At 36.3% G+C, this 12029-nt stretch overlaps 2 protein-coding genes across 5 annotated transcripts; both read right to left on the reverse strand.

The window, feature by feature from the left end:
- Positions 1-384: 384 nt before the first annotated feature.
- On the reverse strand, positions 385-4116 carry LOC104894786 (hypothetical protein). Its single transcript, XM_010681106.4, has 8 exons — positions 3753-4116; positions 3190-3257; positions 2388-2454; positions 2143-2291; positions 1954-2024; positions 1514-1582; positions 1297-1397; positions 385-852 (listed from the first exon to the last, which is right to left on the reverse strand). Exons 1-8 carry the CDS (start codon positions 4014-4016, stop codon positions 556-558), a joined length of 1086 nt encoding a protein of 361 aa, XP_010679408.1. The 5' UTR covers positions 4017-4116; the 3' UTR covers positions 385-555.
- An 854-nt stretch (positions 4117-4970) lies between these two features.
- LOC104894787 (uncharacterized) lies at positions 4971-9263 on the reverse strand. 4 transcript variants are annotated; one of them, XM_010681109.3, is made up of 5 exons: positions 9091-9263; positions 7653-7740; positions 6686-7567; positions 6479-6556; positions 4971-6304 (listed from the first exon to the last, which is right to left on the reverse strand). In XM_010681109.3, the coding sequence occupies exons 3-5, from the start codon at positions 7550-7552 to the stop codon at positions 5075-5077; spliced, it is 2175 nt and encodes a 724-aa protein (XP_010679411.1). In that variant the 5' UTR covers positions 7553-7567; positions 7653-7740; positions 9091-9263; the 3' UTR covers positions 4971-5074. The 4 variants fall into 4 exon arrangements, with proteins under 4 accessions (XP_010679411.1, XP_048493612.1, XP_010679409.1 ...); XM_048637655.1 differs by having other exon boundaries at positions 6686-7740; XM_010681107.4 differs by having other exon boundaries at positions 6686-7747.
- Positions 9264-12029: the final 2766 nt, after the last annotated feature.

A 12029-nucleotide genomic window follows, 5' to 3' on the forward strand; every position in this document is an offset into this window, starting at 1 on the left:
ATAAAAACCAAAGACGGGGTATGGATCAGATATTCAGATCATTGATACCGGGAACGAGGTACGTGGGCCACATTCCAGGGAACGGGTCCCGGAACACGGAACGTGGTACTCCATCTGGTTTACTCTAGAGGTTGCGTTCCATGTTTCCGTACCACGTTCCGGAACGTTATGCGTTCCATGTAACAATGGATCAGATGGTAATGCAGTAATGCTGTTAATCCATGGCATCATGCACAATAAATTGAATTTTGGAAATTATTTTCACCCAAAACTGATGCAGGGAAAAGAAGCCCAAACAATGAAGATATTCAGAGGTGGGAATAACCCACAAATCATATCAAGAATAAACAATGTCAAAAAAAGAAAAGAAAAAAGAAAAAGAAATAAAAGAAAGAAAGAAAAGAAGACCTCCCATTGCATAAGTATAGTGTAATCCGAGACATGAACTATAACAAATACATTTGAATACTATACTAAAGAAGGCAACCAAGTGTGAAACAAATGAAATTTAAGGTAAAAAAATATTATAATACAACACACAAATCGCCTATTATCCTAAAGACCCATCTGTGTATAAGGCACATCTCTCCGCTTAGAGACTCGATAGCCCACAAAAACCGATGAGCAGAAAGCAACCACCGAGAGTAGGAAAGAGAAAGCAACAGCTGCATCCCAGGAGCTAGATGTTGTGGCCTTGGTTGCAGTAAGCATAGACCCTCCAGAAATAAAATCCAATGGGAGCCAATCACAGCTGACAGTGTAATGTTCCGAGCCATGCCATGGATTACCATCCACTGGGTACCAAAAGGCTGCAGAGAACTTGCTCGTGTCACCAATCTTGAATTGAGCATCCTGCCATCACAATAGGAACACTACGATGTCAACTTGTGAAGAAACACATTTTACTTCACATGCTACGATTCAAATTTTTATCAAGTTACTAGGACCCTTCATTTGAGACGATAAATTGATAGCAAACACCCAGTGAAAAAAAAGGTTAATGGTGTTTGATATCAATATTACTCGATGCCTCTAGAAATATCATGCAAAACAGGTGGTCCATTGCAAGCAGCCACAACCCTGTTATAACCAAATGGCTGTTTCCAGTCAACCTATGATCCAAGAGTTTGTGCTTTGAAATTTGAGGACATGGAAAATATAATTCGGATAATTACAGATAAGGGTTTGTGCATAAACAGTAGTATGCCGAAGCATATGGATCCTGAAAATGTATCAGTCTTTCCTATAGTTTTAGAACCTAATCAAAAATAATGATAGCAAAAAAAGAGGAAATACCTGTTGGAACCGGTCCATGGTCCTCAAAGGCCTTGAAAATTCAAAATAATAGGTTCCCTTCTTTCCGTTAGATGCATATGGGCTATCTTCATCCACAAACCCTGTCAATGTGAGCTCAAATATTAATATCAACATCATGAGAGTTTGAGACAGTTCAACTTTTAGGCAATTATTTGCCAATGACTGATGTGACAAATTTAAGTGATAAGAACCCAACCTGAGTGAACATCGAGGCTGCTGTGCCACCAAGCTCCTTTCCAATCATTATGAGCAGTATTATTGGAACCTGAAGAAAGATGCCAGCATCAAAGTATCAAACAACATGTTCAACCGAACACTATAGAGATTACGTAGAGAAGGGTAAAAGCAAGTCAGGAAAGATCTTCAGCAAATTACCACTTATACTGACTTTTGTGTGGAATAACAAACATAATAATGCAAGCCTATAGTTTATACTTTATAGCTTTGCATGTTTTAAAAATCAGAGGAAAATAATTCATAACTGACTGATGATTAAGACCTGGAGTCGGAAATTTTCAATAGAAAGAACTCTGAAGTCTGGATAGTTCTTTGAAGAAACAACTCACAATTAACAAGATCATAATAGACAAGTATAGCAACTTGCATAGTCATAGCCTAGAGTTAAAAGTTTCCAACCTGAAGGCCCATGTCCATCAAGGTATCGACAGTGTGGATTCCAGGAATAAACATCAACCAAATGACCAAATCTACACAAGGGGGGAAAGAACAGAAAAGGTAAGACAATGTACGATACTCTGGGACCCAACAACTGCTTAGCTAGTTGCTAACTTGCTAATGATCATAAAGAAACACGGGATAGTACACCTGTCACCGCCAGTTCCAACATCAACCAAGTTTCCACCATATAAGCGTCCTGGTATAGCAGTTCCTATCGAGAAATGCATAATGTCAACTTCATAGCCGCGACAACTCTTATTGGTACAGGAACCAGGAGACTCTTTACAACCACCCATCTGAAATACGACGACATATTTGGTGGTTATTCTTACATGATAGGAAGAAATAATGGAAAAGACAGAAAAGTATAAGAATTCGACAAAGATGCTTACATTATGATATGTAGCATTCTCACCAATCTGAAACATAAGAGCAACAGATGGACATTTGTTACTATTTCTGCATTAGCATAAGGTATTAATCAGCATATATCCACTTGGATAATGTTAGGCTTTAGCAGCCAAAAAAGGCAAAAAAAATCAGATACTGATAATGACAGTATTGATTGATAAACCAGCAATTAAAACTTAGCCTACTATGAAGGTTTTGCTTCACAATTCTTTTCCATCAGACAGCAAAAGAATCCAACAATTATTCTATGCTGATTTATGAGTTCATATTAGGGAAAGCATTGGCTAAACAAAAGGAAACATTAAAACACTTATGATGACTATTTAGAGGACGGAAAATCCTTGTCATACTTTTGCCTCCAAATCACCTCAAGAGACAACTGAAATAAGTATCACCAGTAAATTCCCACAAATAGTAAAAACTCACCAGTCACCATCTTGACCAGAACAAATCACTGAAAGTTACCTAAGTGATATCATTTGAGCACAAAACATATAACAAGACCAGCCTATTATCATGGTCCAGAACTAAATTGAATTGCATTACAAATTCCACCAGTGAGTGAAACAGCCAAAAACCAAACCTTCAAGTTTCCTGTATCGCGGACAAGCTTCTCAAGCGATTAAGGTCCGGGGTGTGGCAACAATTACCTCATATGTCAACTTCCCTCCCGTCAACATCCCCAATAAACAGGTCCCATCAAGTTATGCACATCTAAATACTTCACCAACAAAATAACAATTTCTCTAAAATAACTAGTACAAGAGATCAATCAAAAATTACCCTTTGGAGTAAGCATATTCTCCATCAACTTCCAACAAAAAGAATACATCTTTACCATCATGTAGTGCCTACAGAAAAAGTTATATATCAGTCACAACTCAGAACAAACCAGCTTCAAAAGCTAATTTCACATCAAAATCATCAAATGAACCCAAAAACTTGCAAAAACCCACAATGCAGAAACAATCAAAGCTCAATCAAATATCCTAGCAAAAAAAAAGGTAGAATTTCCAAAACTCCCAACACAAAACAACTTATAAAAGCTGAAAATCACATCAAAAATCCAATTTAAAACTACCAAATTTCCTCAAACAAAAAATTCAAAACTACCAAATGAACCCACAAACAGCTTAAATCAAATACCCAGAACAAAAAAAAAAAATCAATTCTCACAACTCTAAACAGCTTACAAACTAAAATTTCACATCAAAAATCAATTCAAACAAATTTAAAATAAACCCAGAAACCAACAAGATCCCACAAAAACATAAACCATCAAAGCTCAAATCTTTAAACATAAAAAAAAAATAAAACAAAGCTAAAAACTTTGAAATTACACAAACCTTAACATTCATTTTTCCATTTTTATACGCATCATCTTCATGTGGGTCAAGAGCAGGGAAAAGAGAGAAATCAAACCCATTTACATCCTTCCAATCATCCGGGTGCCCATCAAGAGTAATAACACCGGGTCGAAACCCGGCAACGAGTTGGGTACCAGAATCGGACGACTCGCAACTCCACTCGCCCGATTCGTTGTGCGAGTTGACAAATGTGGAAATTAGCGTAAATTCTACTACAAGTACTACAAAAAGAGGTCGAAACATCCTAAAGTAGTGGTGTTTTTTTTTGAGTGCGATGAAAATCAAGTATACTCTTTCTTATTATTGGGTAGTGCGAAAACTGCGTAGGCACACATTTGTTGACCAATGTCGGGCTATGGTAGTTACTAGTAGACCAGTAGGGTGGAAAGTGATCTAGCGAAGTTGGTAAAGTCTTATAGAACTGGTATTTAAGACTTGGAATTGAATCTCGTCCACGTTAATGCATTTGATCGAAATAAAACTCAATCCTTGTTGTGCTATGTAACTTTGAACTTTAAGCCTTAATCTAATTTTACTCTAATTTGACTTTTGTTTTGATTCTAAAAAGTCTACTTATATGGAGACCAGAATGTTCTTTCAAAATAAGCTTTTTTTTCCAAAAGATGCCTTGGGTTTGTAAAAAAAAAAAACTATGTTTTGAGTTTTTAAAATATAGAGAATATTAAGACTTTTGTGGTTAAGAACTTATGTGTTTTGATAAATAAAATTGCGAATGCTACAAATAACCTACCTTCGTATATAGTAAAATAGTATTATTTTAAAATCAATGACACAATTACACATCCATTAGAGGTGATCAAATGTCAGGTCGGGTCGGGGTTGACTAAAAAAAAGGCTCGTGGCCAAATCCCCAGACCGTGCAGGGACAAGCCGCAAGGCAAAATTCCCGCGACATAACCCACAAATTCGGGCCGAATCAAAATTTAGACTAAGTTTGCGTATCTAAGTTGCTCGTGGCCCACAATTTTTGCCCAAAAAGTTTGGTCGGACATCAATCGATATAACTTATGTTTATTTATTACTTAATATTTTCATTTTTAACTTCTTACTAATTGTTAGCACCGCGCAGCACCCAAAATGGTGTATTTGCCATATTCGAATTAGGCTATAATTAACAAGTTGAATTGTGATGTTATTGTTCTACAACTTTTTGATTTTTTTAAGAGGACATCGTCATTCGTCAGACAGATTGTGCATGCACATGCTTGATAATAAGCTTACATCTTAAAATTGGGCAAATTTGCCCTAGCGTCTGGTTTGAAAGGAGAATAACAAAACAATTAGTTTGGCTGCTGGCGACCTCTTCCACCACCAAACTGACCACCTCTGTGGTGAAACGGCTTCCTTCCTCGGCCTCTGCCACCTCTGCCAGAAGAGAAACCACGACTGAAGTGAGTAGAATCCTGTTCATTTGCACTGAAACTAGTCGGGGGCTGGGAACTACAGCTCTGCCCTTGCATTGTGGGCAACTGAGAACTTGGACCTTGCAGACCAAGTGGAGCTTGGTTGGAGAAATTTTGGCCCAACATTCCAACCCAAGGTGCATTGGTAGGTCCTGCCGCAAAATTCATAGGCCTGACCAACTGACTAAGATCAAACGACTGCTGATTTCCGAAAGGCATCTGTGAAACATGCTGCTGTTGCTGCCATGGTACAGGTGATCCTGAAGACACTTGAAGATTCTGAGGATGATTTTGTTGCATCCAAGGCATGCCATTCATTTGAAAGCCACCACCAAAAGCCATGTTCTGCTGTTGAAATGGCATCCCATTTGGAAATAAAGTATTTAAAAGAAGCCCAGCTTGTTGGACTTGCTGAGCAGCTTGCTGGAACTGCTGCGGAAACAGATTAGGCCCCCTAGGAAAAAACTGCCCCATTGGAGATGGCTCAAACTGCTGGCCCTGACTTGAGGGTGGTACAGCAGGTCTGCTAGAGAAAACCGACCCAGTCGTAGATGGGGCCACATGATTGCCCTCTCTTGAGGAAGATACAGGGGGTCTCATCTGTTGCTGCATTTGCATAGGTTGGGATGATTGGACTGTTGAGGATTGAGACATAGATGATTGATCTTTTGTCCATGTTTTCTCTCTGTTTCTGTTCTTTTTCTTGTTCCCAGGTCCCTGACCTTGATTATTATTGTTGCCTCTCTTCGACATCTTTAACATTCTCTTGAATTCAGCCTCCTTCTCATCATCAGAGAAATCAAACTCGTCCAACACCTCTTCATCATTCTCACCAGAAGCATCATACCCTTTCTGGTAAAGATTTTTATCATTCAGCACATGCCCTACAAAATCCAAAACAAACCCTACCAAGGTGCCACTTTGAATACCAGAGGGAACTTCGGTTTCTGAATTGTACCTCACAATATAGTATGGAGTTTTGACAGGCCCAAAGATTTCATCAACAATGCCTAATGGCGACCTTGTTTCAGCTATCCATAATATTGAGCCCTCACTAAGAGGATTATGCTTCTCTGACCCTTCAACTATAACTTGAGCACCTAAAACCTGGCAAATTATAAACAAAATCACTAATCCACCAGGGGTGGGGAAAACCTCCACATAGAAGTTGGTAGCATGATGGCTGCCTCCATCACATCCACCTCTATGCATGGAAGGGTAATTAGGAAATAAGAAAACCGACAAACCAAGGTAGCCTACGTAAGGTTGATAGGAACTTACAGATAAGACAACTCCCACGGGCGATATCTGATGGCATGGCTGTAGAGTAACATCTACTGGAGGCACTGGAGGAAGAACCTGCAATTTATATATAAACAGATAATAGAGCATCTAATTAATTTCGCAGTATCTTAGTTGTGGAAAAGCAAACATCCTTGATGGAGCAGCAGAAAATAAATACAATAAAACAGGTAAATAAATCATCACCTTCAGCTCATTCTTTGACTTCACAGGTTCCTTCACTATATCTCCATCTTCATCAGCAATAGCATCATCTCCAAATAGAAATTCTTCACTATTTTCATCAGAATTCTCATCATCATCCTTTTCATTGTTCTCAGACCAGGAAACCATATGTTCAGCATCAGAGTCAATTAGTTGACCTTCTTCTAGATCAACTGCCTGCTTAGCATTCTCTTTCTTGATTTCAAATAGCTTCTTTTTCATCTTCTCCTTATCATCATCGTCATCACTATCACTGTTGGATGATGATTCTGAAGATGATGATGAAGAAGTCTCGCACTCAGAGTCCGAGATAGACTCACTGTCACTCTCCTCATTGACAACCGGAGTATCCATTTTCTTCATGCCACTGCCAGTAGCAACTAAGCCTCCATCATCACCAACCAAAGTAACCTTCTCTAATCCTTCCTCAATCGAGCAATCCAAATTTTCAATTTTATGGGGATTTATATCCCCCAAAACCCCGATACCAGACTCATCTTCATCTCCATCTCCATGTGAAGTCTTTGTGTCACCACAATAACCATCAGAGTTGATTTCAGCAAGTTCAGAACTACCTAATTCAGCATTCTTCATAAAATCATCTATACTACAATCTTTCGCTACATCTGATTTCACCAAACCATCGTCGCCACCGATTCCATCTTTACCATCCATATGCTCATCAGAGCCACTACATTCAGCCTTCACAGACCCTGGCTTTTCTGAGTCATTCATACCTTGAACAACGTCAACCAGAGTACTACCAATTTGGTCCTCGGAACAACTTTCTACACAAAGTCCACTTCCAATGTCAGCTTTATTAGACTCTGCACTATCAGGGGCTTGCATTTCTTCTATCCAATCCTTAATGGAATCAAAATCAAGAAACGGCTCAACAGAAGCGAGAGAGAACCCACCAAATTCAGATGAATAACCCTCAAAATCAAACCTGAAACTTTCTGGGACGTTCGATATCTTATGCTTTTGTTGGTTGGCACCACTTTCTTCCTCCTGCTTAAAAGATTCTCGGATGAATCCTACCATCTCCAATAACACATACAGGTTAATCTATATGAACAGCAAGGTTTATAATTCTTATTAAACCTCAAATAAACCCTACTTAACACAACCTTCTAAGAAAACCCAACAATATTAAACCCTACATAACATGAGCATTTGAAAATAGAGCATAATAATTAATAACATACTTCTATAATAATAAGACTTCAAAACAAACTCCTAGTGTACAGCAAAAAAGGGCTGCCCCTAAGTCTGAGAGAACATGCTATATCCAGGGGAAGATCCAGGATCCAAGGTCAGGGGTAGCGTAATTTTGCGATACTATCTACTACGCTCCAAGTAAAATTAATGAAGCTAAAACATGCCATGATTAACATACATAATGCAGAAATTTCAATCGTTATCGACTTTCAACATTGCTATCTACTATGCATCACCTATAAGACGTAAATTGAAGTTGCAATATTGGAACGGCGAAAAGCAGCTATTTTATGGAAGCCACTTATGGGAGCCACAACCTTGCTAAATTTACATCCAATATTTAAAACATAATTTGTATCAGATCCAACAATCATCTGATATCACACCTTGATTGTAAGAAAAACTACCAGCAAAACATCCAAGAAGTCCAAACTACAAAAGGAGTCCATTAATACAGCAGGGACTAAACACTGAATATGCCATTGAAGCTTGAAGTATATACTTTTTTAATTTAAGCAAAACATCATTTTACACTCTGAACAAAATTCAACAACTTTACATCATAACATATCATAGCCTCAAGTCCTTAACCACCTCTCACCGTCTCACGGCTGCAAAGTCAAGGCTGTATATATTTTTTCATGAATCCAACCCAATTCCTAACACCTAAAACCCCAAGAACACGTATTCGAAATTTGCGTTCTTTTTTACCACACTCTCAACTCAGAGAAAGACTCCAGGATAATGTGAAACAAGGAAACACCCAAAAAGTTTATGTATCTTTTCAACTTAAACCTTGATTAAGAATTAAGTCTATGTATCTTTTCAACTAAAATTAACCCCCCAAAATGAAATATTCACTATAAATTATTTCCACATTACAATAAACTAACAATAATACACTAATAAATCCTTAACTAACAACTAAAAATTAAAATTCACTAACAATTGAAATTCACCAAACGTGCAGAAATGAAATACTAAACCATCAAAGAAGATTCATTAACAATTAAAAAGCAAGTCCAGAGTATTGAACCAACAAAGAAAACGAAGAAAAAAAGAACTCAGTCGAAGAAGCAAGAGTTGAGTAAGTGAGTTTGAGAGAATGAAAGGAACATGAGAAAAATAACAAGAAATAAGAAGATGTGGAAGGAGAGAGATGATACCTCCCCAGTTTTGGCAAAGCAATCAGAAGGGTTTGTAGTTGATGATGGTGCGGAGCTCCCAGTAATGGCGGAAATCAGGCTTTGAGTTTCAGTGTCAAACGGCGCAAACTCATGCTTAGGTTTGAGAGTGAGACCACGACGTTCTATTTGTTTCACTTAAAGTCTTAAACTAGTTTTGTTAAGCCGGCCTGCCGGGTTATGCCGCGAGTACTTATATTTTTCATCTATAAATAATGTTTAAAATGATTACGTTAAGGCTATGTTTGTTTTCACTGGAACTTATTTTTTCTGATCTGATCTGAACTTATTTTTCTGATCTGATCTAATTACAAGATCTTATCTTTTAGATATTTCTCAATATATAAGAAAAAATATAGTCATGTGGGGTCTTGTTTGATTCGTCTCAATGAATACTTTATTAATATTCAATTATTATAATTTTTACTAATATGTAATGAAAGATATAATGATTTTTAAATATAAGCATGATCTGATCTGAACTTATTTTTTCTGATCTGATCTTATCTTATCTTATCTGGTCTTTGATCTGATCTGATTAGATCTGAAATAAGCAAAAATAAGGTGAACTGAACATCGCCTAAATATCGCTTGATATAGTGGTCATGGTCTCATGGGGTTAATTCAAGACATTATTATACTTTTTTCGAAAAATATGATGACCAGTTTATTGTTGGTTAATTGCATACGCGACAAAATTCTGATGCAAGAGGAAGTGTTCCACATGGCACATAAAAGCACACCTGAATTCTTCAATCAAGGAATTTATGCTATGATTAACAATTTCACTGATCTTCTTTGTAATTGTCGCCCTATGACCTTTGAACTTCATCTCCTGATTTGTATTCTTGAACAACAACAATAATATTTAATTAGCATCGAGAATAATTTGTAACACTACACCATTAATTACGAAGTTGATGACTTTACGTTCATGATGAATTTCGATAAGGGAGATGGGGCAAGACAATGGCTGCAAAAAAGAAATCAAATAAGAAAAATAAACTTTATGGCTAGAAGTGTAAATTGATTGTCACATTACTAATTACAACATATATCTAGAATTTTGTGGAAACATAAATCACTAAAAGATGTTAGAGTAAACAGTAAGTCTTTGAAAATATGTACTTGAGGTTAGGGGTTCAAGCCCAACCTTCAACATATATATTTTTAAAAAATAATGATCACCTTACTTATTGTTGATTAATAGACACGTGGCAAAATTATAGTGGCAGAAGGAGGGTGCCATATGGCGCATAGCCGTTGTCAAACAAACCTTTTATTTGTATAGATGTTCTTTGACGAAATATGTTTAGTTTTGCTCATAGGTACTACTATTATTTAAATGAAATCAACCTAAATCTATATAAAATACAAATGAATTTATTACAAAACAAACAATTGATAACATTTCTTTTAAAGCGAGAAGAAAGAAATTAACTAGTTCAATGTGAAAGTATTCAGAAAAAATATCTCTTTCTATCAAGATAACTCATTGGGACCCCATCTTGTACTTAATATTCGTTTGCGTGTCAGTTTTGACCTAGGTGCACAATTCTCATGCTACAACTGTGTGCACTATATATACTAGTAAGGTCGACTACTTCTAAGCAATACACCCAAAGCATAAAACACAAATTAATTAATGACGACTTCAAATACTATGATGTAATTGTTAATTTTTAATTATATAATTATTAAGAAATAAATATATTGCATAATGATGATTGTATGGTGAAAGATAAAATGTGGTGGGGTAAGGTAAAAAACAAGTGAAAAAAAAAGAATGATATTTTTTCTTTGTTCATTATCAAGGAAAATCATTGTGAAAATGATTGTAGGATGTCTTTATACAAAGGGAATGAGATAATCTTTGTGTTTTATCACCAAAAATAGTATTCCTATAATCCTCAAACTCCTTAAAACGTGATCAGCTAAGTATTAGAGCTGTTTATATAATCACCTTTATATATATGTCATAATAATGGTAGATATAGAGGGAATATATCACAAAACTTGAAAATGACACCCTATAAAAAATGGACAAATTAATTTTATAAATAAAATAAAAGATGTAGGGCGAAGTTGTCAATAGATGACAACCAATTTCAATTTAGACACGAGAGGGAGAGCGAGTCGCTCCCGTCTTGGGTAGTCTTTTAGCAGAGAACAGAGTTGCACAATTGGTGAGAGAATTTCACACCTTGAACCAAGTCTAAAAGACATTTTTTCCCCCTACCATATATTATTATAGGTGAAATCTTATAGTTTTTTCTATTTCACCTGAAACCGATATTCCTTTAAAATCAAAATCAAAAATTGAAACATTTTACAATTCCTACTAAATCCTCACAACTTATATTACTATTTCAAGCCTAACTTAAGGATTAATAGTATATTATATGAGTATTTTTGTAAAACTACCAAGACTTGAATGATTGATTAAATAACAAACATTGGAGGGTTTTCAACACAACAAGTCTATGTGAACTCTAGTATAAAGTCGATCAACAACAACATCATCATTGTAGTACTTTTTGCTTGCACGTGCTTAAACTATCCGAGTTCAAAACTCGATTCTATATATACAAATATATTAAAAGGCGTGCATAAATAAGAAATTGTGCCACTTGACGCTCTTCTTAGAGAGTTTTAATTCATGTAATCCATGTACAATAAAAAAATTGGAAATTGCATAGTATAGGGTTTGATCCCAAGACCTCAAGTACATATATTAAAGTCTTAACCACAAAGCTAAGTTGTATTCAGTGTTATTATCATAAAAAATTGTATCAATAAATGAATTTTTTTCTAACATGAGGTAGCCCGGGCCTAATAACTAGTTATTTTTATTAAACCAAGCTTGAGCCGAACCATGTTAGAGTTTGATTGGATTCACTCAACTCATGACCAACCATTTT

The sequence above is a fragment of the Beta vulgaris genome, chromosome 5 (assembly GCF_026745355.1).
Source record: "Beta vulgaris subsp. vulgaris cultivar EL10 chromosome 5, EL10.2, whole genome shotgun sequence".
Classification (NCBI taxonomy): Eukaryota; Viridiplantae; Streptophyta; class Magnoliopsida; order Caryophyllales; family Amaranthaceae; genus Beta; species Beta vulgaris.